Source organism: Epinephelus fuscoguttatus, linkage group LG17 (genome assembly GCF_011397635.1).
Source record: "Epinephelus fuscoguttatus linkage group LG17, E.fuscoguttatus.final_Chr_v1".
Classification (NCBI taxonomy): domain Eukaryota; kingdom Metazoa; phylum Chordata; class Actinopteri; order Perciformes; family Serranidae; genus Epinephelus; species Epinephelus fuscoguttatus.
Window position 1 is genome coordinate 35,581,800 of NC_064768.1, and position 20,944 is coordinate 35,602,743.

General features: G+C 41.1%; 2 protein-coding genes and 1 non-coding gene across 4 annotated transcripts in view; 1 reads left to right on the forward strand and 2 right to left on the reverse strand.

Annotated features, from left to right (window-relative positions):
• Positions 1–1,395: 1,395 nt before the first annotated feature.
• trnav-cac (transfer RNA valine (anticodon CAC)) lies at positions 1,396–1,468 on the reverse strand. The gene has a single exon. It is a non-coding gene; the product is annotated as a tRNA-Val (tRNA).
• Positions 1,469–9,886: 8,418 nt separating this feature from the next.
• Positions 9,887–15,665, reverse strand: sf3a3 (splicing factor 3a, subunit 3). Its single transcript, XM_049603368.1, has 17 exons — positions 15,429–15,665; positions 15,270–15,317; positions 14,619–14,671; positions 14,299–14,404; positions 14,141–14,213; positions 13,929–14,020; positions 13,761–13,843; positions 13,484–13,622; positions 13,331–13,399; positions 13,165–13,232; positions 12,580–12,687; positions 12,407–12,476; positions 12,135–12,299; positions 11,791–11,901; positions 11,586–11,676; positions 11,437–11,492; positions 9,887–10,159 (listed from the first exon to the last, which is right to left on the reverse strand). The coding sequence occupies exons 1-17, from the start codon at positions 15,522–15,524 to the stop codon at positions 10,082–10,084; spliced, it is 1,506 nt and encodes a 501-aa protein (XP_049459325.1). The 5' UTR covers positions 15,525–15,665; the 3' UTR covers positions 9,887–10,081.
• LOC125905419 (ubiquitin-conjugating enzyme E2 E2-like) overlaps positions 13,711–20,944 on the forward strand; it is a 100,087-nt gene continuing 92,853 nt past the window's right edge. The window contains exon 1 of one of the 2 annotated variants that reach the window (XM_049603370.1): positions 13,711–13,822. In XM_049603370.1, coding sequence (XP_049459327.1) covers positions 13,794–13,822 — 29 coding nt within the window. In that variant the 5' untranslated portion in view covers positions 13,711–13,793. Of the gene's footprint in view, positions 13,823–19,193; positions 19,346–20,944 lie in introns of those variants that run through there. The other variant, XM_049603371.1, reaches the window with a different exon arrangement.

Here is a 20,944-nt window from a genome sequence, read left to right on the forward strand (position 1 = left end):
CTGAACTAATTATGCTCAATGTTTTGGGTTAATTCAAGCAGTTAATTTGGATGAGCACAAAATTCAAGGTGCAGCCCTGACTTTAGGTAGATGGCGGGGGGCGACATGCTCCTGTGTAATTTGTCAGCGAAGCCCGAGTAAGTGCCTCCATGCCAGGCAGCTGAGAGTGGAACACATCAGACGTAGCGAACCAGCCAGTGTCTGTGTCGCCTGCCCTCAGCTCTCATGTGAATGAGAAATCAGTGGAGCAAAGCTGATCCCTCAGGACACTCTAATGCCACGCTTTAATGGTTCTGTCCACATAAAGCCTCTGCCCATGAAAATGACATGTTAGCACCAGGCTGCTGGCGGCTCTCTTACAAATGGCAGGCTAATCATTGCTAATGTACAGTTTGGGATTTGAAATGCCAGGAAAAAGTGTTTCTCTCAGCATTTTTCCTTAAAAGCCTCTTAACAGAATTTAGGTTCTTGCAGGAAACTGAAATAAAGTACAACGACTACTACTACAGGTGCTACTGATGTTAAATGTCTTTGTCTCCACCATAACTACAGACTGCTGCGTCTACTGTTGACACAACTGCTGGGACATAATCTCTTTTTTTTGCCCTGGGAAGTGGGCTGAGAGATGGCAATGTTGGTCGGTAGGTCGGCCCACCATTTTGATTTTGACTAAAATATCGGTCTGTGCAGTTTCTGAGCTGATGCAAATTGTTTTGTCTAAACACTTGTATGCTGACATCAATAGAATAGTGAGAGATTAATAATGTATGTTTGTGTCTTCTTTAAAGCCAGTAGAATATATAAAAAATGAGCAGCACATTTTCTGATTGCCTCTGAAATAGGATATATGTGGTGCTTCCTGTTGGGATCATTCTCCCGCTCTAAACATGCTGACAATGTTATAATGAAGTCTGGCAACGGTGTTCACATGAGGAAATGAGTATGACACAAGCCTTTTTTTGTGCGGTGCCATATGTTTCTGACAGGAAAACATCAGGTAAGGACTTTCCGACGCTAATTAAACATCTGCTACAAGACAGGTCATTAATCAGAGAGATCCTCCATCCAAAATATCCCGGTGGAAACAAAGCTGTGAATTCTGGGCTGTGTGTGTGTGTAGTCTACACAGTGCTAGATATCAATAACAGATGTCTAATCTATATTTTTAGATAAATTAATTCAAAATGTTTTTAAATGATCAATGTTTGACATGTTTATTTAGTGGGATGTTTGTGGCAAGGACGTTTTAAATCAACACAGTGATATTCCTGTGCCCACAAAAGCAGTTAGAAGAATGCATTGCAGCACAGTAATACAGACGACACTGCTTCATGTCACAACACTAATAAACATCTTACAGCAGGATATATGTATGTGAAAAATTTTAGAAAACAATGTTTCCGCCCGGTTTCGAACCGGGGACCTTTCGCGTGTGAGGCGAACGTGATAACCACTACACTACGGAAACACCTGTGAGAAAAAGGAAGTGACGTAAGCTTTTTAACATTTCCTATTGTAGTCCTTATCGCCGCGGCTGCGATATATTTCTGTGCACAAGCGGGATTTTGGTGGCGCTGTTGACGGTAAGAAGAAGTCGTTTTCACGTTTTAGTGACATACAACTCTTGTTGTCGAATTATATTATTATTTTTTATTATATTTTATAATAGTTAGTTGGCTTATGGTAAGTTATGTGTCGTCATTGACAGTTTCTAACTCGTTAGCAAAGGTAACGTTAGCTAGAAGTGTTAAGGTTAGGAAGCTTACATGTACAGTGGTGGCCAAAATTATTAGCACACTTGGCATATTTAAGAGGTTTCAGTTGTTTTTGTTGACCATTAAAAAACCCCATAAAACGAACGAAATGTCTACAAAGTCATCATAATGCTCTATAAACCATAGGATAGGTCATTTTCCTTACAAAAAACAAGCGAGGCCTATTTCACTGTCAGTGTCACACGGTCATGTTCCTTCACAGAGGAAGCCATATCACCTGTGTAATCATTATCAGGTGTGATCGTGGTTAAATCGACGGTGATGTAAGAGTTGTAGGGTACAGCTGTGTGATTCTTTTGAATGTACAAGTATGGGTGCCGTTTGTAAAGTGGCTCACGCTGAAAATAACATCAACATTTTGCCACATTTAGCTTCAAACAATGTTTAAATAAGTGTTGTGAATTTTTTAACGTCACCTTTTACCACATTTACAGCAATATTTGTTAACTTAGAAATATATTAAATAGTTAAATCTAAATATTAAATGTGGCACCTAAATGTTAAATGTTAAATCTAAATATTAAATCTAAATCTAAATCTAAATGTTAAATCTAAATGCTAAATCTAAATATTAAATCTAAATCTAAACCTAAATGTTAAATCTAAATCTAAATGTTAAATCTAAATGATAAATATAAATCTAAATGTTAAATGTTAAATCTAAATTCTGGGTGAAACTAAATATTTAGCTAATATGCAAATTCACACTGCTGGTCACCGGAAGTACCAAAATAAAAGCTCTATAAACTCTGTTTATAGAATCAAATAACGAATTAAAACCAACTTATCGGGGGAAATGGACACTTGAACATACATTAGCGTGATAATAACTACCTAAAATAACAAGAAACGTGTTTGGAGAAATTTTATTTGATGTGTACTGCTCATTAAGTGAGTGGTAACATCAGGATTTTCTGAGGGTCTCTGAGGCCACACCACCAATTGGTCAAAGGCTCTAGAAGAAGTCTTGAAGCACATGTTGCTCTTTGAACATGGCTAAGGTGAAGAAGGAGCTAACGAGTGAGCAACAGGCTCGAATCAAGGCCCTTGTTGATGCTGGCTGGAGTTACCGCCACATAGGCGGAGACTGAGATGCAGTCCAAGCACTGTGAAGTACACTTTATATCGCCATGATGCCACCAATTCACACCAGAGGTAGAAAAAAGAAACTTTCAGACAGACAAGTGAAGCATCTCAAAATACCCAGTCTTAAGGACAGAAGAACGACCTCACGAGAACTGTGTGACGAGATCAACACCACAGTGTTAAACACAGAGGGGGTAGTATTATGGTGTGGGGTGCCATTTCAGCCTCAGGAACAGGTGACATAGTGAAAATTGATGGCATCATGGATAAGAAAGTATACCACAACATTCTGGTGAGGCATGGAGTACCATGTGGGAGTCGTCTTATTGGGCCTGGATTTATTTTCCAAGAGGAAAATGACCCTAAACATTCCTCTAACAATTGCCAAAACTACCTGCGACAGAAGGAATCTGCTGGAACATTGAAAATAATGGACTGGTCATCCTAGTATAACAGGCTTGATGCTCTCTTTGAGACAACTAGGGATATTTTGACTAATTAAAGTCGCATAATTAAAGTGCCATCTTATCAGCTGGTCATATCAGCAGGAAGGTTTATTTCGGGGCTATGCAGATATTTCATTTTAAAGCCTTTATCTGCTGATGACCTGTGCTGATATTTTTGTGCATCCCTAATAATTAGCCGTTAAAGAAATCTTAGCCTTAATAGTAATTTAGATTTCTTCTTTAATAGAAACTAGATTTCAGAATGAGACTTGGTTACACTCAAATATAAACAGTCTAAAGCCAAAGGTAAAGATGCGTTTTATTTCTCTGTAGGGATCCTTTTCATAAGGGACTGTTCTTTACTTGTCAGAAGAGCTAGGGTGTGTCTTTTTATTTGTTTGTTTGTTTTTTACCTGAAGCTACAGATATTTTTCTTTGAGCCTCCCTCAGTGATGGGGTAAATGCATGACTTCCCCTCTACCATAAATTAGTTATAGATTTTAAAATTTACCTTTTGATGTTTGAAAGTTTAAAGCTGGAGACGAACTCCTAGAGCTGAAAAACATCCTTAGTTTTTCATTCTTGTCGTACGTCTGGATTTGTTCCTGCAAATGGTTTATTTTGGACAAGAATTTAAACAACACACATAGAATAAAGTGATTTTGATGAAATATCACTATTTTAAGCTCGGATCTGGTTGTCACGACGTATGATGTGTTCAAGGACCATCAGATTTTTGAAAATCCAATGATAATTTTTGTTTTACAGTTTCTGGCAATTATAAATTATTTGACATGCCTCCCCCTTTTTGCACCATCCTTTCCCCTTTCATAAGTAATGAACAGTCCTTAATGTTGTCAGTGTGAGCCTGTCACTTCAAACAAGCACTTTGAGAGGACGTACGTACATGCACATGTATAAATGCCCACAGTGGTCACATTGCAGCCCTTTTCTCGGCTGCAGTCTGCAGCAGTCTCTCTTAATATTGGACCAGTTTAAAAAGCTGTTCTCATGAGCCACTTAGACACAAAACATGGGAAAATAGGGCCCATATTGGAAATTACAGAAGCAAAAAGTGTCTATAGATTAATTCATACACAGATAGTGTCCCTGGAAAACTACAAAAGAGAACATCTTGGTCGTCAAGGCAATGAATACACTGCTGTTCAAGTGTGCTGAGCGTATTATTAACAGTGACTGACAGTTATGGCTCCAGCAGTGCAATTATATGATGAAAAGGATCTGAAGATCAGCAGCATTGTTGAATTGGACAGAATCCAGCAGGCAGATGAAACCAAGGCCTCGTCTCTCATCTTTCCCTCTACGGTATTTTTTCATTATTTCACATTGCAGTGTCTGTGTAGTGTGAAGTGTGCACAATCTAGCCTGTGTTTCTACCAGGAGACCATGGTAGAGCAGCACCATCTGCAGGCTTTGATGGGATGTAAAAAATAGAACTGTTGTGTGTTCACAAAAAGTGAAGACGGTTGCATGAAGACAGTTTATCCAGCTTGTAGGTTCTTGCTGTGCTAGTACGATATTCATATCTGACATGATTAGATTGCGATAAACACCAGTGTGTGAGGTGGAAGTCATGACTAATTTTGCTTGCTTTTATTTTTGCTTCCAACACAGGTTTCTATAGAGACACATATTTTCCACCAACATTTCCAGGAATGTTTATTTCCAGGAATTTATTTACCCGAGTAAAATAATTTCTGGTAATCTGCATGGTTTGTGTTTCCACCGCACCTCAAAGTTCCAGAAAATTTGCTCAAAGCAGGCTGATGACGTATGAGGGAGTGGTCAAAGAAACTGCACTTCGTCAACTTTTCACAAATTTGTTTCGGCGTGCGCTCTATATTTAGCTCCGCCAGCTTGTCGGCGATTCTTCCACAGACTTGGTTGCTTTGAGTCGCCGAAATCCCGCTGCATTTCTTCCTCGCCCTCGTCGTCTGTCCACTTCTCGTAGCTTCTCTTCTTTTGCTCCATTTTCCAAAAGATGTAGAAATGAAATAAAGTTTGCCCCGCCCCTCAAGAATTCCGGGGAATCTGAAAAGTCTTACCCCCCTATAAGGTACTTTTTTCAGGGAAAGTTTGGGGTTGAGGGAAAGTTCTTACCCCGGGTAATTTCACTGGGAACGCACTGAGGTTTTTCAAAATCTGGGGTAATTGATAAAAGTTCCTGCGGTGGAAACATCTATTAATAGATGTAAAAGTGAATTAATGGGGAGTAAACCATGACCTTCTCATGTAATGATCTTTATAAAGAACTTTAAGAAATGGGCTTGTTAAGATAGTGTTCATATCTTTCTGTCACAGCTCTACCATAAAAACAATGTCCCCACATAACCTTGATCATATAATACGACCATAGGAATGCAGGCTTAAAAGAAGTTGTAAAACTCTTCCTGAAAATCTTGGTTTAAATGTATTAAAGTAACATAAGGTGGAACATTGCATTACAGTATAGGGAACTGTTTATCTAATCCATTGTCTCCTGGAGTGGCTTGGAGTGTCATCACAGTTGAGTAAATAAATACCTGCCTGCAAGACAAGCCTGTTTACAGTCGGCTGATAACACCTCTCATATAACCATCAGTGTAATGACACCATGGCGTGAGGCCCTGAGATGATCCTATTACAGCACAGTATTGACAGATGTGTTAAACACAAGCCATGCCTGGTTTCTGCAGAGCTAGAAACTGAAACCACAAGTTTCAATGCGTTGTGGCTAAATTCAGTTTTGGTTTTCAGTCAGCTGCATGATGACTCCAAACATAATCTATAATTTACTCACATGACAGGAGGTGTTGAGATACTTTGAGTTAATGTGCAAAGAGGAGTGTAGAACAGGAAGTAGACCTGTGCCGGAATGTGTTTGACCAGAGCATAAATCCCCACCATAAAACCATAATTGGTCATTTTTTGGCATGTAAGAATTAAACAGACAAGATGAAGTGTGTTAGTTTGTGAGCTCTAAAGGTGCCACGAGGTCAGAGTCAGGTTTGCTTCTTGAAAACACTTCTTATCTTGTGTATTTGAATATGTTGCCAGATATTAATACACTATTGTTCTAAAATTGGGCCCTGTGAGAGACTCTGACCCGGGGAACCTACTGGTTGTCTTATTGATACTGGTTAAGAGCATTAAATTGTGGTTACTGTCCGTAGTGTTACTGTAATTTGAAGCATTCTCTGGCACAAGAGTTTCCTGCAGGATAAATAAAATTCTATTGAATTTCACACTGAGCCATTGACTTCTCGGGTGAATCTGAGCAGAGCATTTTCATTTCAGCTCCCCTGTTGATATTAATCATGTGACACAGCTCTGTAGGAATGATACAGAACACATTAGTGCTTCTGTAACGTGAAAATCACGTCACCTAATTTCATTTACGCACTGACTCCTAAAGTAATAACAAGTCATTATAGCAAGCAGAAAAATATGAGTCCTTCTCTGAGGATGAGAGGCCCGTTTCTTGATGCTTCAACATGAGAAATGAAATTAATCAGCCGCTCGAGACGAATGTCAAACTGGATAAACCAGACAATCAAGGTGCCTCTTCGATTTATCTTCACTTGTTTTGTTTTATTAAACTGTAAACACGTTAAATATTAACTAAAGATGCCAGGAGGCTGTTGGAGCAGGTAATACGCTTGTAACTTCATCTGCAGGACTGTGATCAACAATGATGAGTTTGGTATTTCCGTTTGCTATTTGCTAGTGCTAATATTCAGTGTATCCAATATTCATTTTAGATGTCTGAAAGCTATTAAAACATTTGTGAGTCACATGATCTGATTGGAAAAACCTCACCTTTCAATGATCGTAGTTGTTGTTTTGAGACAGTTATTCTATGCATACGTGTATATGACTGATTATAAAGACATCAGAGGGATGGTCCGTCTAAGAGCTGCAATGATTCGTCAGTTAATCAGTCAATCAGCAGAAAATAAATCTGCAACTATTTTGATAATTGATTAATCTTTAATGGCATTTTTCAAGCTAAAATGCCAAACATTTATTTGTTCCAGACGATTTGCTGCCTTTGCTTTACTAATGTGATTGTTAAGTGATTGTCTTTGTACACTGCTCAAAAAAATTAAGGTAACACTTTAATCACACACCAAATCTTGACTAACAAATTATTCAAGTTGAAAATCTTTACTGATGTGCATTGTGTAATTTGTTGAGAACAAAAGGACGTAACAACGGTCAGTGGAAACCAAAATCATCAACCCACTGAGGGCTACATTTAAAATCACACCGAAAATCAAAGTAAAAAATTGAAATCAGGCTGATCAAACTCATTATGTGACTCAGTAGTGTGCACGGCCCTCCAGCTCCTGTATGGACTCCCAACAACGTCTGGGCCTGCTCCTGATGAGTCAGCCGATGGTGTCCTGGGGGATCTCCTCCCAAACCTGGATCAGGGCATCAGTGAGCTCTGGGACAGTCTGTGGTGGTACTTGGTGGCATCGGATGCACCGATAGATAACGTCCCAAAGGTGCTCATTTGGATTTAGGTCAGGAATGAGAGGGCCAGTCGATGGCATCAATGCCTTTGTCATCCAGGAACTGCTGAAACACTGTGGCCACATGAGGCCGGGCATTGTCCTGCACCAGGAGGAACCCAGGGCCCACTGCACCAGGGGGAACCCAGGGCCCACTGCACCAGGAGGAACCCAGGGCCCACTGCACCAGGGGGAACCCAGGGCCCACTGCACCAGGGGGAACCCAGGGCCCACTGCACCAGGAGGAACCCAGGGCCCACTGCACCAGGGGGAACCCAGGGCCCACTGCACCAGGGATAGACCGATATGGATTTTTTAGGGCCGATGCTGATACCGATTTTTTTCCATCACCCTTAGCCGATGACCAATTATGGACTGCCGATTTTCTTGAGCCGATATTTGGGGCCGATACTGCTTTTGCTCCCTCAATTTACATAAAAAAAAAATGACACAATGATAACAAATATTACAGGTCTCAAGTTTAAAATAAGAAACATTTATTGAACAGTAAAAAATACTAAAACAAGATGGAAAGTTGAGGTAGAACAGGTAGAATATTATTATTATTATTATACATTCAAAAAATGTCTTAAATCTTCCAGTAATGTCTTTATAAAATAAACAAATATTTAAGCTGAAGCATAAATAAAATAACAACTACTGTACACAGTAGGATTCGCTGCATGTGCGCTGCAGGGTCTTCCGGCAACACAGAGCTGCCTGTGGATGCCTGTCTGTAAATCATACCAGGGAAAAATAAATCCGCGAACCCACGCGTGTATCGGCCAATGCCGATACAAGTAAAAAACTCAAATATCGGCCCGATATATCGGCCGGCCGATGGATCGGTCTATCCTTACACTGCACCAGGGGGAACCCAGGGCCCACTACACCAGTGTAAGGTCTGACAGTTGCTCTGCAGATTTCATCCTGGTTCCTAACAGCAGTCAGGGCACTGTTGGCTATGACTGGAGGTCTGTGCCTCCCCAGACCATCACTGCCCCACCACCGAACTGGTCATGCTGAATGATGTTACAGGCAGCATAACGTTCACCACGGCGTCTCCCGACTCTTTCACGCCTGTCATGGCTCAGTGTGAACCTGCTTTCATCTGTCTGTCTGTTTCTGACACTGTGGTCAGAAACATGCACACCAGTATCCTGCTGGAGGTCATGTTGTAGGGCTCTGGCAGTGCTCCTCCTGTTCCTCCTCACACAAAGGAGCAGATACTGGTCCTGCTGCTGGGTTGATGCCCTTCTACGGCCCTGTCCAGCTCTCCTCGTGTAACTGCTGGTCTCCTGGCGTCTCCTTCATGCTCTTGAGACTGTGCTCAGAGACACAGCAAACTTTCACATATGGACGTGTCATCCTTAAGTTTTTGAGACGAAGTAAGTCTGAGCAGGCAGTCCTGTATCTGGAGACGGCACAACATAACTTTTGTCTTTATTGTCTGTTTTTTTAGCCATTTTCAAAGACTGTCCTTACGTTGTTGGCACCAGAGCTTTAATGTCTGTGACAAAGTTCCCTGCAGGAGCCATCAAGTTTATTTTATCTTATCTGAAACAATTATTCTGCGCCTACCATAAACAATATGGTGGTATGAAACACAGACTGGAGGTCTTGCTCACAAAGGAAGTGATTTCAACAGTGTGACAAAGAATAAAGTTCAGATTTATGTTGATTGTGACTCTTAGTTTTATAGTCTGTGAAATATGTTGTCTCTGCAGGCAGGGAACCATAACATGTTGTATTTTTGTTGCACTAGTCATAATCTGGCAAACAAGACTCTCTGGCAGCAGCAGGTTTGCTATTAAAAGTACAATTATCCATGTTTTAATTTATCACCCAAGTGTTTAACACCACCATAAAACCACAGCAGTAAACTAGCCTACATAAAGAGTTAAAATATGCTTACGAGTCAATTGCAACAGTAAATCAATGCACACTCCCAGAGGTCTGTCCCTGCAAAGCCACTGTAGAGTCTGATAGAAATCCTTTTAGTGGGCAGACTCGCCAGGAGAGCAGAACATTCAGACATAAACAAGATAAAGACGCAGCACAGTGACAAAAGTACTCAGTTTATTATAATGATCCATGGTTGCCACGTTACAAACTTATCAAAGGGAGGAACAAGGGTTGAACGCAGTCCGTAAAACAACATTAACTACTTACAAATAAAAAGAGACATAGGTGATAAAAATATAACAAATCTTAGGACGCTCGTTAGATGTTGTGACTCAGACGTATTCTCCTCAGTCTACAGCAAGCCTTGTCTCTTCAGATCCTCGTACGTCTTCTTGTTGACGACGTTGCCACTCGAGTCCTCGTACTCTTCCTGAAAAACACAAAATGTGATGGAATGAGCGTTACTTTATTCAGAGGAAGCAGGGGTGTCAGTTTAGGTTAATTTTGCTTTCGACTGCCTGACGCCCATTAACTGGTAACTAACCAGTTCATATTTAAGAAAAGAAAAAGGCAAACAGATGTGAAATATGAAAAACTTTCCTTTTAGTCCAGCTCTCCATTGACTATCCACTTAGAGGTGGTGAAATTTGAATGTTTTGTGATGTTAGTGTCTTGCCTTTTATTTTACTTTCTATTACAGCCAGCCACTTCCCACCCTCTGAGATGTTAATCATGGAGGTGCACAGAGATGTCTTCCTACTATTCCTCTGGTTTGGTGGTTCTGTTTATAGGAACTACATCTTGTTATGTCACGCGATTATGTGTGAATTGGCGAGATCTCGTGGGTCCTCGTGACTCCCACTGACTCGCCGCTCAGCAAACGCAGCCGGTGGGTGTTGACGGACGGCGGAGCACGCAGCGGATAACCAACCAACCAGCCATTCCGCAATGGACACGCATCCAGTGGAATTCCGGCATCAGGCCTGCGCAGATTCAATCACCCGCAATCGCCAGACAATGCATGCTGGGTTAGTTTTGTGTCCAACTTCATCCCGACTTGCTCTGATGTCAAACAAAAGTGTACAGCAATAATCTCACGAGAGCCAGGCGGCGGTCTTTAGAGCCAGGTGCTGCAGTTGCTCTTCACGGACTGGAAGACCTGGAGCATGATGGGAAATGCCTGGCTCTCACCTGATCTAACAGCTGATTGGTTCAGATGTTGACTCAACATGACGACATTTTAGATAAATTTTAATTTTGCTGAATTTCAGAACAAACTGATATATGGTTCTGACAACATTTTTTGTAAATCGACATCATATTGGACGGGATGCGAGTGTTTCTGTGACTTCCTGTACAGACTGAAGGCTGCTGGAAACTGTCCCACTTGACCGCAGCTTTTTGTCACCGCCTCCTGATCTCATCCTCTTTCCTGGTGAGGCGCACTTCATCTCGAGCGAGCCAACTGCTAAAAGGGTTCTATAGCTAAAAAGGAAGCTGCTGGCAATCGCTGAATGGCCACTGATGCTAGCTAGCTCCTATTCAAACCACGGTGGTGTGCAATACAGAGCAGCAGCGGATGTTGGCTTCCTTATTAGCTTTGTCGTGATACAGCATAGTGCTTGTACTACTGCTAATTTGAAGTGTGGCAAAATTAACCATTCGCCATTGACACCAGTCGTCTTGATTCCATCCATGTCGACTCACCTCTGTGTCTGGCTGCCACCGCTCTGAAGCCTTCTGGGACTTCAGCTTTGCCCACACTGAAAGAAAAAACAAACACAACATGCTTATGGAAACCAGCATCAAACAAATATTCAAAACCCTCATGTTCATGATAAGACAAAGATTCTTACAAGAGACGGCGTCCTCGATCTGTGTGACGTTTGCGAAGTGAGCAGTGTTGGGGATTCCCAGACAGCGCATACCGTGAGCATGCCTCCACTCCTACAGAGAAATGTATTGTCGTTTATTTTGCTCTATTAATTTGACAGTGATGTTTGAAAACCTGCACATTTTACAGAATTTTATAACACTCCCTCTGTAACAACAACAACATACCGCAAAGTGCCTCTGAAAGGCTTTGGGTCCCCTGTAGGTGTAGTTTCCACAGATCTCACAGTTGTAGTTGATGTTCAGCCCGTGGAGTTTATAGAGCCAGTATGGAATTGGCTAGAGGGAATAAAACAGCAGGCAGGAAACACACGAGACGATATGAGATGTGTGAGTAAAATGAAGCAGCACATATAGTAGAGCATTATAAGAGCAGGATTTCACAGTGCCAGTCTGAAGGTGCAAATACTACAGTCCACCAACATCAACTCAAAGGAGAGGATTTATCACACACCTTTAAAATCATTTTGGATGTTGTGTTCGTGTTGTTTAATGCAGGGGTGTGGCCTCACCTTGCCGTCCCAGCCCAATGGCAGGTTCTTGGGGTTGTAAATGATCTCGTTGTCTTCGTCTTCACTCTCGCTCTCACTGAGTTGCTCCTCCTCCTCTTCCTCACGCTCCTCTCCAGTCCTGGCTTGTTTCCTCTGGACGTTCTCATGAGTCAGCTGCCTCTGTTCCTGTTACCGCCAATAATGATCAAAACTGTTATTTCTGAGCCTACAAGAAGGTGTGTAACACTTCTGTGAAAACGCAGCACTGTTAACCTCCGTATATGTTCACTCACCCCGAGGATCTCCACATATTCATAGACTTGAGCTTCCAGGAAGCCAATTTCCTTATTACGCTCTGTGTCTCTGCAGAAGTGATGGATGAAAACAGTTATGAATTGTTTAACGAGCACTATCATGAAACACTGTCAGCATTACACTCTTTTTTTTTTCTTTTACACCCACTTACTTTTTAGGGCCTTTGGCTTTGGGATTCTTGGCAAACAGTGAAGGGTCCAGTGACTCCAGGGATTTGCCTTTTGTGCTGAAGAGCCTCTGAGCTCTCTCCTCCAGAGTCCTGTCCAACACACAGACACACGTTCAATCAGTTCTCCCAACGGCGTCACAGCCTAGATGGTAAACCCAGATTTGCTAAAACTCACGCCAGATTTCCCCTTCCACGTGTTGAGTAATGATTATCTTTCCCTTAACCCAGCCAGACCTTAACCACAACGTTAATAACACCATAAAACTGTGTGACAAGAATATTTAGAGGCAGCCTGCAGAAGTATTGCATATTAGAAATCTGTTAAATGTGCAAATGACAGCTCATGGTGGCGGCTGTCATAGTAACCCAATGTGCTGTTCTTGTTTTCTAGGTGCACAGCAGTCAGAAATATTAAATGTCAGACTAGGTGAAGGAACTTAGGGCGTCCAAAGGTTCCCAGACTCCTGGAAAAGTTCCTACAGTTAACGATCTCTTTCCCACTTCTCATTACCAGAACTTGAGAGATTGGTCTTTAAAGTTATATTTGAGATGCAAACACATTCTCACCCTCCACATTTTAGTCCCAGCGCCATGAGGGCAGACTTCAATCTGTCCAGACCCAAGGAAGCCAACTCCTGTGGAAGGGAATAAGAACATCAGTCAAGTATACATGAGCAACCCTTCTGTGATTTTTAAATAATAGATCCTCAAGTATGAGCATTTAGTGTTTTACCTCCCAAGAAGAAAAGGCAGAGAGGTCCAGATGAGCTCCAGCGTGTGTCAAAGCACTACTTGTCTCTTTCTGCAATTAAACACAAACAGGTCACGTGAGATGTACCGCCAAAACTCAAAGAGGAGACCACTGCATGTGAAGAGGAGAACTTACAGGCCAGCCTGGAAAGGTCCCATTCTCCCATTTCTTTTCAAAGTCTAACAGCACTTTGCCGTAGAGCTCGTTCTGGTCCAGCAGAGGTTTGACCCGGTCTGTGTAGTCCTGCAGGTACTCCAGCAGCATCTCCAAATACCTGCACACACAGCCACATCACATGATAGTCAAACAGCAAAGCATTTATAAAATACTAACTAAACTAAATAGATTTTCTAATTCAACTTCCACAGGTGTGTGCAGTCAGTTGTGAAGAGAAAAAGCACGATGGACCTACTTTTTGTATTCAGCGTTTTTCCTGTCTTTGGGAATGTCAAAGAGCTGGTCGAATGAAGACAGGTAAGTGATATACTCCAGTTTCTGTAAGAAAAGAGTAGAGATTGTACTTAGGAAAAAAAACAACTTCGGTTTGGAGGTGCAGCTTTAAACTTTAAAGGATCATAACCTCAGCTCCCTTCAGGTTGATGTACTTCAGGTAGCAGTCGTGGAGGTCGAGGTAGCGGCCGTATCCTTCCTCATCGGTGAACTCTACTAGGTCTGTGGAAGATGAACAAAATAACAAATCAGTCATTCAGAAACATGAGTCTTAAACTAGTTTAGTTTTAACCAAGGTTCGATACAGGAAACTGTTTATGTTACAGATAGATTTAGACATACTCTGAGCCTCCTCGCTGGGGTTGTCTCTGGCCTTCATCAGCTCCTCAAACTCTGCAGACATTGGGATGGAAATCTACAAGAAACACATGATAACATTACTGCTCAATTTCAATGTACATGAATCTTATTTAACCTTTTACATATGAGAGGTTAACTACCTCATTTGGGTGTTTCCTGTGAAACTCCTTTATCTGTTTCAGTCTGTTGTAGAACTCTGCAAACTCATTTGGTCCTGAGATCGCAGCGAGTTCATCTCGTCTCATTCTGTCAACGAGAAAAATATATTCTAGGTAAAAGGTTAAGTGACTATTCAGCATGCCAATAAACACAAAAGTGACTTAAGATATTATGATTAAGCTTCCTGTTTCCAAGTCGATAAACAGAAACTCATACCATAATCCCTCAATACTTTCTGTAATTAAGTCCATTATAAACACATAGACGTAGACACTTAAACTGGAGCAGGTTCGTGACTTACCCGTCTTTGTCTTCATAAGAGTCTCTGAGATTTGCGCTCACTTCCATATACCTCTGTGAAAAGTTAAACAGACCGTCAGACTCTTTGTTTTCATGCTGAATATTGGACATGGCCGTGTAACATACAGAACTCTGGCTTGCATTCTTCTCTTTCACGCTGCAAAAATGTCTCTTAACTGATTTCTGCATTTCCTGTTTTGTTAACCTGACTTCTAAATTGTCTTGGGGTGATTAAATCGTTTTAAAATTAGGTTTTTATGTCTGGTTCATGATGGGCTCGATCATATGGGGCCATATTTTGGTAAAGTTAGGGAATCAACCAATTATAGATGTTGAAACAAGACCCAGATCACTTGTGAGTCCAATAGGAAAACGCTAAGAGGAAAGTGCATGCAAGCATATTTGGGAAGTTGTACTCACAGGTACAGTGAATGAATGGATATTAGGGTGGAAACTTTGACACTCAGCTACGTAGCTTATACATAATGATGTTAATTGCTATATGTAACATAAGAAATATTGCCCTATTGACGATGTTAATAAGTGAAGCTGTAGTTACGGAAAGGTTAGCTAACTTATCTAATTCATAACTACTGATACAACGTTAGCAAGCCGGGTCTGCTCATTGAATACAAATCAAACCTTAACTTACATCCAACATTGCTCTTGTCCGATGGTCGGAGTTAATCTGTTCCCGCAGCTGTCAGAAAAAAAGACGAGATATATTTTAAAACACAAGTTAACTTACAGGTGTTTGTTTGCAGTATTGATTAGCAACAATGCTAATGTTAGCATAGAGCGGCTAGCTTACCGTGGACTTCTTGTGTAGCATTTCTTTTGTTTTAGCATCCATTAGCCGCTCTTTCTCCTCGTGATAGCGACGCTGTTGCTCTAAAATGGTCTCCATTGTTTAGAAATATATCGTAAGTCGATGTAAGACGAGGCTCGGCTTCTAACTAGTTCACGTAGCATATAAAAATGAAGCTAGCCCCGATGTATCGGCTACGTTTGTTTTCAATGGCGCATGTTGAGGAGCTAGCGTCCGTCACTGAACACGGCGTAGAGAAACATGGACACATAACAAAGGTTCCGCGGTGGTGACTTGGTCCATACAGACGGACCGCGGACAGTTATTATTAAAATTATTTTTTAAATGTCAGTTAATTGTTTTAGAAGAGAAATGTGAACTATATAATGGAAGAATGGCGCAATTTGGAGGACAAAATGTTCCTTTAGGTACCTGTATAACGCACATGTACCTGTGGTGTTTTAAAGCTACTGTTCATTTCAACTATATTAACAAGCTTCAATATTTAATATAAATGTAATCATGGGTCGTTGCCTCCGTACAGTAACGGGGCACCAAAGCACAGACATCATTAACGTCTCCATTGCTGTAATAAGGCTCCGCGCATCTGAGCACCTGCACCGTGAATTATTAACATCAAGGAAATTGGTTCTGAGATCTTGATGCGCACTTTTCAAACAGGACGGATTGGCAGCCTGCACCGTATTCCTCTCCTTTGCACTTCCTTTGTAGTCTACTCTATCATCAAAGACTGCCATAACGCTTCACAGAGCACACAGTTTGCGCGGACTCGCGTGGGAGCGCGCACGGAGGCGGACTGATTTGTCAAGCTGCGGCAAACAAAAGGGAGAATCGGAACTGAGGATTCTGTGCCTGTTACCTGAACATAAAATACTGATAGGTTTCATGAAGAGGGACAGTGGGTTACCACAATGTGCTAATGTGTGGCAAATTGATTTAAAAAAATAAAGTCTGTATATTAATTGATGCAGATTTACTTAAATTTTGGGTCCAAATGTTAGTTTTTGTCACACCAAGAGAAAAGACTGAATAAAAACGACAATAGTAGATTATTTATATACCAGTAACCATGATGTTAAATCTTACTGCAATTTTTTTTTTGTTGCCTTTTGCTGAACAAACTCCCTGTGCAACAAACAGCATGTTATTTCAGATAGGATAAGACAATTAAGATTCATTGATCAATGGTGTTCATTATGTCTTTAGTTTCTGATAATGACTTTAGTTGTTCTTTTATCTCAGACATGTTAGGGAGTTACATACCTTGACATGGAAACTTCCACCTTCCACAGAAGTGTCATTTGCTGGTGGTGTTTGGGGTGGTCACGCCACCCTAATATCGTCTGATTGACAGATCAGCTGATACTTCTGACACTTCTGAGGAAGGCGGAAGTTTCCGCTGAAACATGCCAAGGTATGTAACATCCTAACACATGTCTGAGATAAAAGAACAACTAAAGTCATTATAAGATTCGTTGACCCCAAGAAAGGGATTCATGTTACTGCAGAAGGGGAGAATGGGGTTTAGAGGATGCTGTTAAAAAAATGTTGGTGCTGAAGTTTTCCAAACTGGGGTCAGAGGTCACCTATAGGGTCATTTCAGCAGTAAGACACTTGATATTTAAGTGAGAAGAATTATAGTGTATTTTTCTATGGTGAAATGTTAATATGCAGCTCTTCTGTGTTTCTCCTCTGGACATTTACACAATGGCTTTATAATGAAACAGTTATTACTGTTAAAAAGTACGAAGGAAGAGGTTTGTCACAGGTATCGTTCTCTAGATTGTCCCATAAGGATTAAAAAGATATACCTACAGGAATTATTTTTCCTGTTTATGTTCTCTGGCTGCAGGAGATTTGTCAGGTTGTCGCATGTCAATGAAAAATTTTCAGTTTTTAAATTTATTTGTAATATTTTATCAATTTTTTCCCATAGGAACAACCAACAGCACAGAGTGTGACACCTAACACCATGATGGAGATGGTTGTCACGAGTCCACAAGACAGTTGACATTGCATATCTTTATAACAGAATAAGTTCAAGTAGAGTCAGGTACCTGAATCTTTAGGCTTACTTTACACATTGAAATCCATTAAGGACACAGTTTTTTTAAGGATTCAAACAGGCCTCCAGGAGAGCCGCTCAGCCTTGCAGCAATTTTTTTCCCAGTGGCCACTTGCAGCCTAGACAGCATGTTCCCCCTAGGCCACCATTATAAAAGCGACGTCTGCAAAACTGTTAATAGGACACCTTGAACTGCAAACAACATTTTGTGTTTAGTAGACAGGACAGTGAAAGGGGGGAGAGAAGGGGTCAGCAAAGGGCCACAGGTTGGAATTGAACCCATGGCCACTGCAGCCAGGACAAGGCCTTTGTACAGGGGGTGTCCGCTCTACAAAGTGAGCTAGTGGGTGCCCCCTATTCTAAATTTTCAAGGTATGCTGGTTTTATATATGTAAAATTTTCCTCTTCGGGAAGAAACACTACTGCGCACATTCAGTGGGCCGTATACCACGTCAGTCAACCCTGAAGCTAGAAAACTTTTTCCGCCTATGCTCCAGCCAAGCTATTGATTCAAATAAATAGGTGCCATCTTGGTGTCTGTTATCCAGTTATTGTTAAAATCTATGGATTCAAATGAAAGTAAAAAGTGTGACAACCAACCCCGCTCTCCCCTAACAGAGAGTGCAACAAGATAAGAAGGTTTGGAAATTACATTTGAAAGCTGTAAGTGATATATAAGACGCTAGAATCTGGAAAGCCTTTATTGTCATTGTATAGGAATACAACAAAATTAGCTGATGTACTCCAACAAGACACAGGACATTCAATGAGGATAAAAATGCAATAAATAAATACATATAAAAGTAATTAAAGTGCAGCAAAGTAAACAGATAATATAAATAAAACAATATGCTGGCAGACAGAATGGATGGACACATATGCACATGATTTTCGCATTGTGTAAACAGCTCTGCAAACATTAGTTTAATGTTCAAAAGTCGCGTGGTAGAAGCGAGAAACAACTTTACACTTAAATAACCTTACCATTTTTAACCTGGAGTGACGTCACTTTTCTTGTGCTGTTTTCAGACACCTTTTGGAAGTATTTAAAACTTTGAATGTTGCGTAAATTGTTAATAGTTTTCTTTCAAAAACATGGGAAAAAAGGCAAAGAAATGTCTCAAAAATTAAAAAAAAAAAATAAATAAATTATTAAAAAAAAATAGGGGAAAAAGAAAAAAACTATATTTTCAATTATTTTTACATTTTAAAATTATGTTACAAAATTATTAAGCACTTTTCTCTCTCTCTCTCTCTCTCTCTCTTTGAATGTTGCGTAAATTGTTAATAGTTTTCTTTAAAAAACATGGGGAAAAAGGCAAAGAAATGTCTCAAAAATTAAAAAAAAAATAGAAAATTATTTAAAAAAAATAGGGGAAAAAGAAAAATACTGTATTTTCAATTATTTTTACATTTTAAAATTATGTTACGAAATTATTAAGCACTTCTCTCTCTCTCGCTCTCTCTTTTTTTTTTTTTTTTACTAATTTCTTGCTAGGATTTTGGGTCGTTTATTTTTTGCATTGCTTATTGTCTTCTTTCAATTTTTTCTGTCTTTATTTGCAAAGTGTCACCTCGCTTCTCTTGAAAAAGAAAACCGGAGCAAATCCAAGGCAGCGCGCTCATTCGTTCACGCTTTTATTTTGGCAGCCACAACCGGAAACGATGCGTGTAATCGCAGATGACGTGACAGTCGCGGTTTGGCACATTCTCTCGCAGTCAGTCAAAGCAGCGGGCAGAAAGCAGCGGACAACCAGCGACACGGATTACGGAATATACAGTGGACATTATAAGACATTTCTCCCGCCGCCGTGCGTCCAGCCTGCGTATAAAGGTGAGCCGGCCATGTTCTCCTCCACACACTCAACTCCTCAAACAGAATGGAGGTTTATTGCGTTATCTTGTGGCGGGAGGGGGCGGCGGTGGTGGCTGGGGAAGAGAGGGGGCATCCATTCTGTCTTTTGTGCTGGAGCAGATTGGGCATTGGTCAGAGGAGCTGTGATACGAGGTGGGATAAAGTGTGCTGGCGGGCTTCATTTTGTTCTGTCGACACCAAGATGTCTCTTGCTGTGAACTGCTCGTTGATAACCAGTAAACCAGGGGGGACCGGGGCGGTGAGAGCTCGCGGGCTCCTTCACATTAGCCCGATAACGTTACGTGCCTTCTCTGCGTGGTGCTGAATAGCGCGAGCGTGTCCCCGAACCCCGTTTACAAATCAATCATTTTAAATTTAATCCTCTTTTATAGCGTACATATACTCCACTTGAATCGTGTAAAAGACATTTAAATTAAAGCTGAACATCCCGTGTTTAATTCGGCGTACACCCACTGCACCAAATATAAATTAAACTTCTGTAAAACCCTCCCAACTGGGTCTCATAAGTTGAAATGTCAGAGCTGGGTTGTTCACAACAGCATACGTACATGTAGAAAAAGGTTTGAAATAATATGACGTGTGCCGAGAAGTGAGGCTGCATTCATGTAGCTGCCAGAAGTGATTTTGACATGTCTATCTCCTCAATTAAGATCAGAAAATGTATTAGGACTGTGGGTTGTCTCCTGGGTGTGATTTTCTCCAGGCCTGCTCAATAACACACAATTTCAGCTACAGCTATGGATGAGGTGTTTTGACAGTTTCACACCTGAAGGGAAAAAACATCTGCACGCATATCTACTGCTCTGTCTGCAACTTTTACTTTCAGTGTCCTCATCCTGACAACTGGAAACACACCATTTTCCACACAATAACTGCTTCCCCCTGAGAGGAATCCATTCACCAGAGCGTGTTGGTGTTGTAACCTTTGAAACGCTGCCCCTCTGTATCATCCTAACCCATATAATCCCCCAATTATCCCTCATATCAGCTCACCAACAAATGCAGTTAATTACATCAGATAGCCTGTGTGCAGTGGCTGTTTGTCAAATGTCAGGCGCCGAGTCAGCTCGCCAAAGCCTGTGTCGTGTTTATTGAACAATCTGTCTTTACTTCTGCCCAATTTGATATTCATTTCCAGCTCAGCAGCATGCAGCAAAAATGCCCTCACACTCATTCATCTGTATCATACATTTTTCATACCGGACCTGGGGAATGTAAATAGAGGCATTCACCTTGACGTTCACACACACACATACACACACACACACACACACATACACACAGAGAGTGATGGAGGAATTGGATTTAGTGAACATGACCTTGTAGGTGTCTTTTATTATTGAGACTCCGGGCTTGGGAACAGCAGGCGTTCAACATGAGCGATTCTGAGGATGCGTGGTGAAAGATCTGTGGTCTGTATTTAACTTTTTATCCTCTGTGGCTCCAAATGTTGCTCTGTAGGAGGTAATTCAATAACCCCTCTGGAGGAGGAGTGACCTCAGTGAGGCTGCAATTACCGATTATTGTCATTATCGATTAGAAATCAGGGCAAAATGT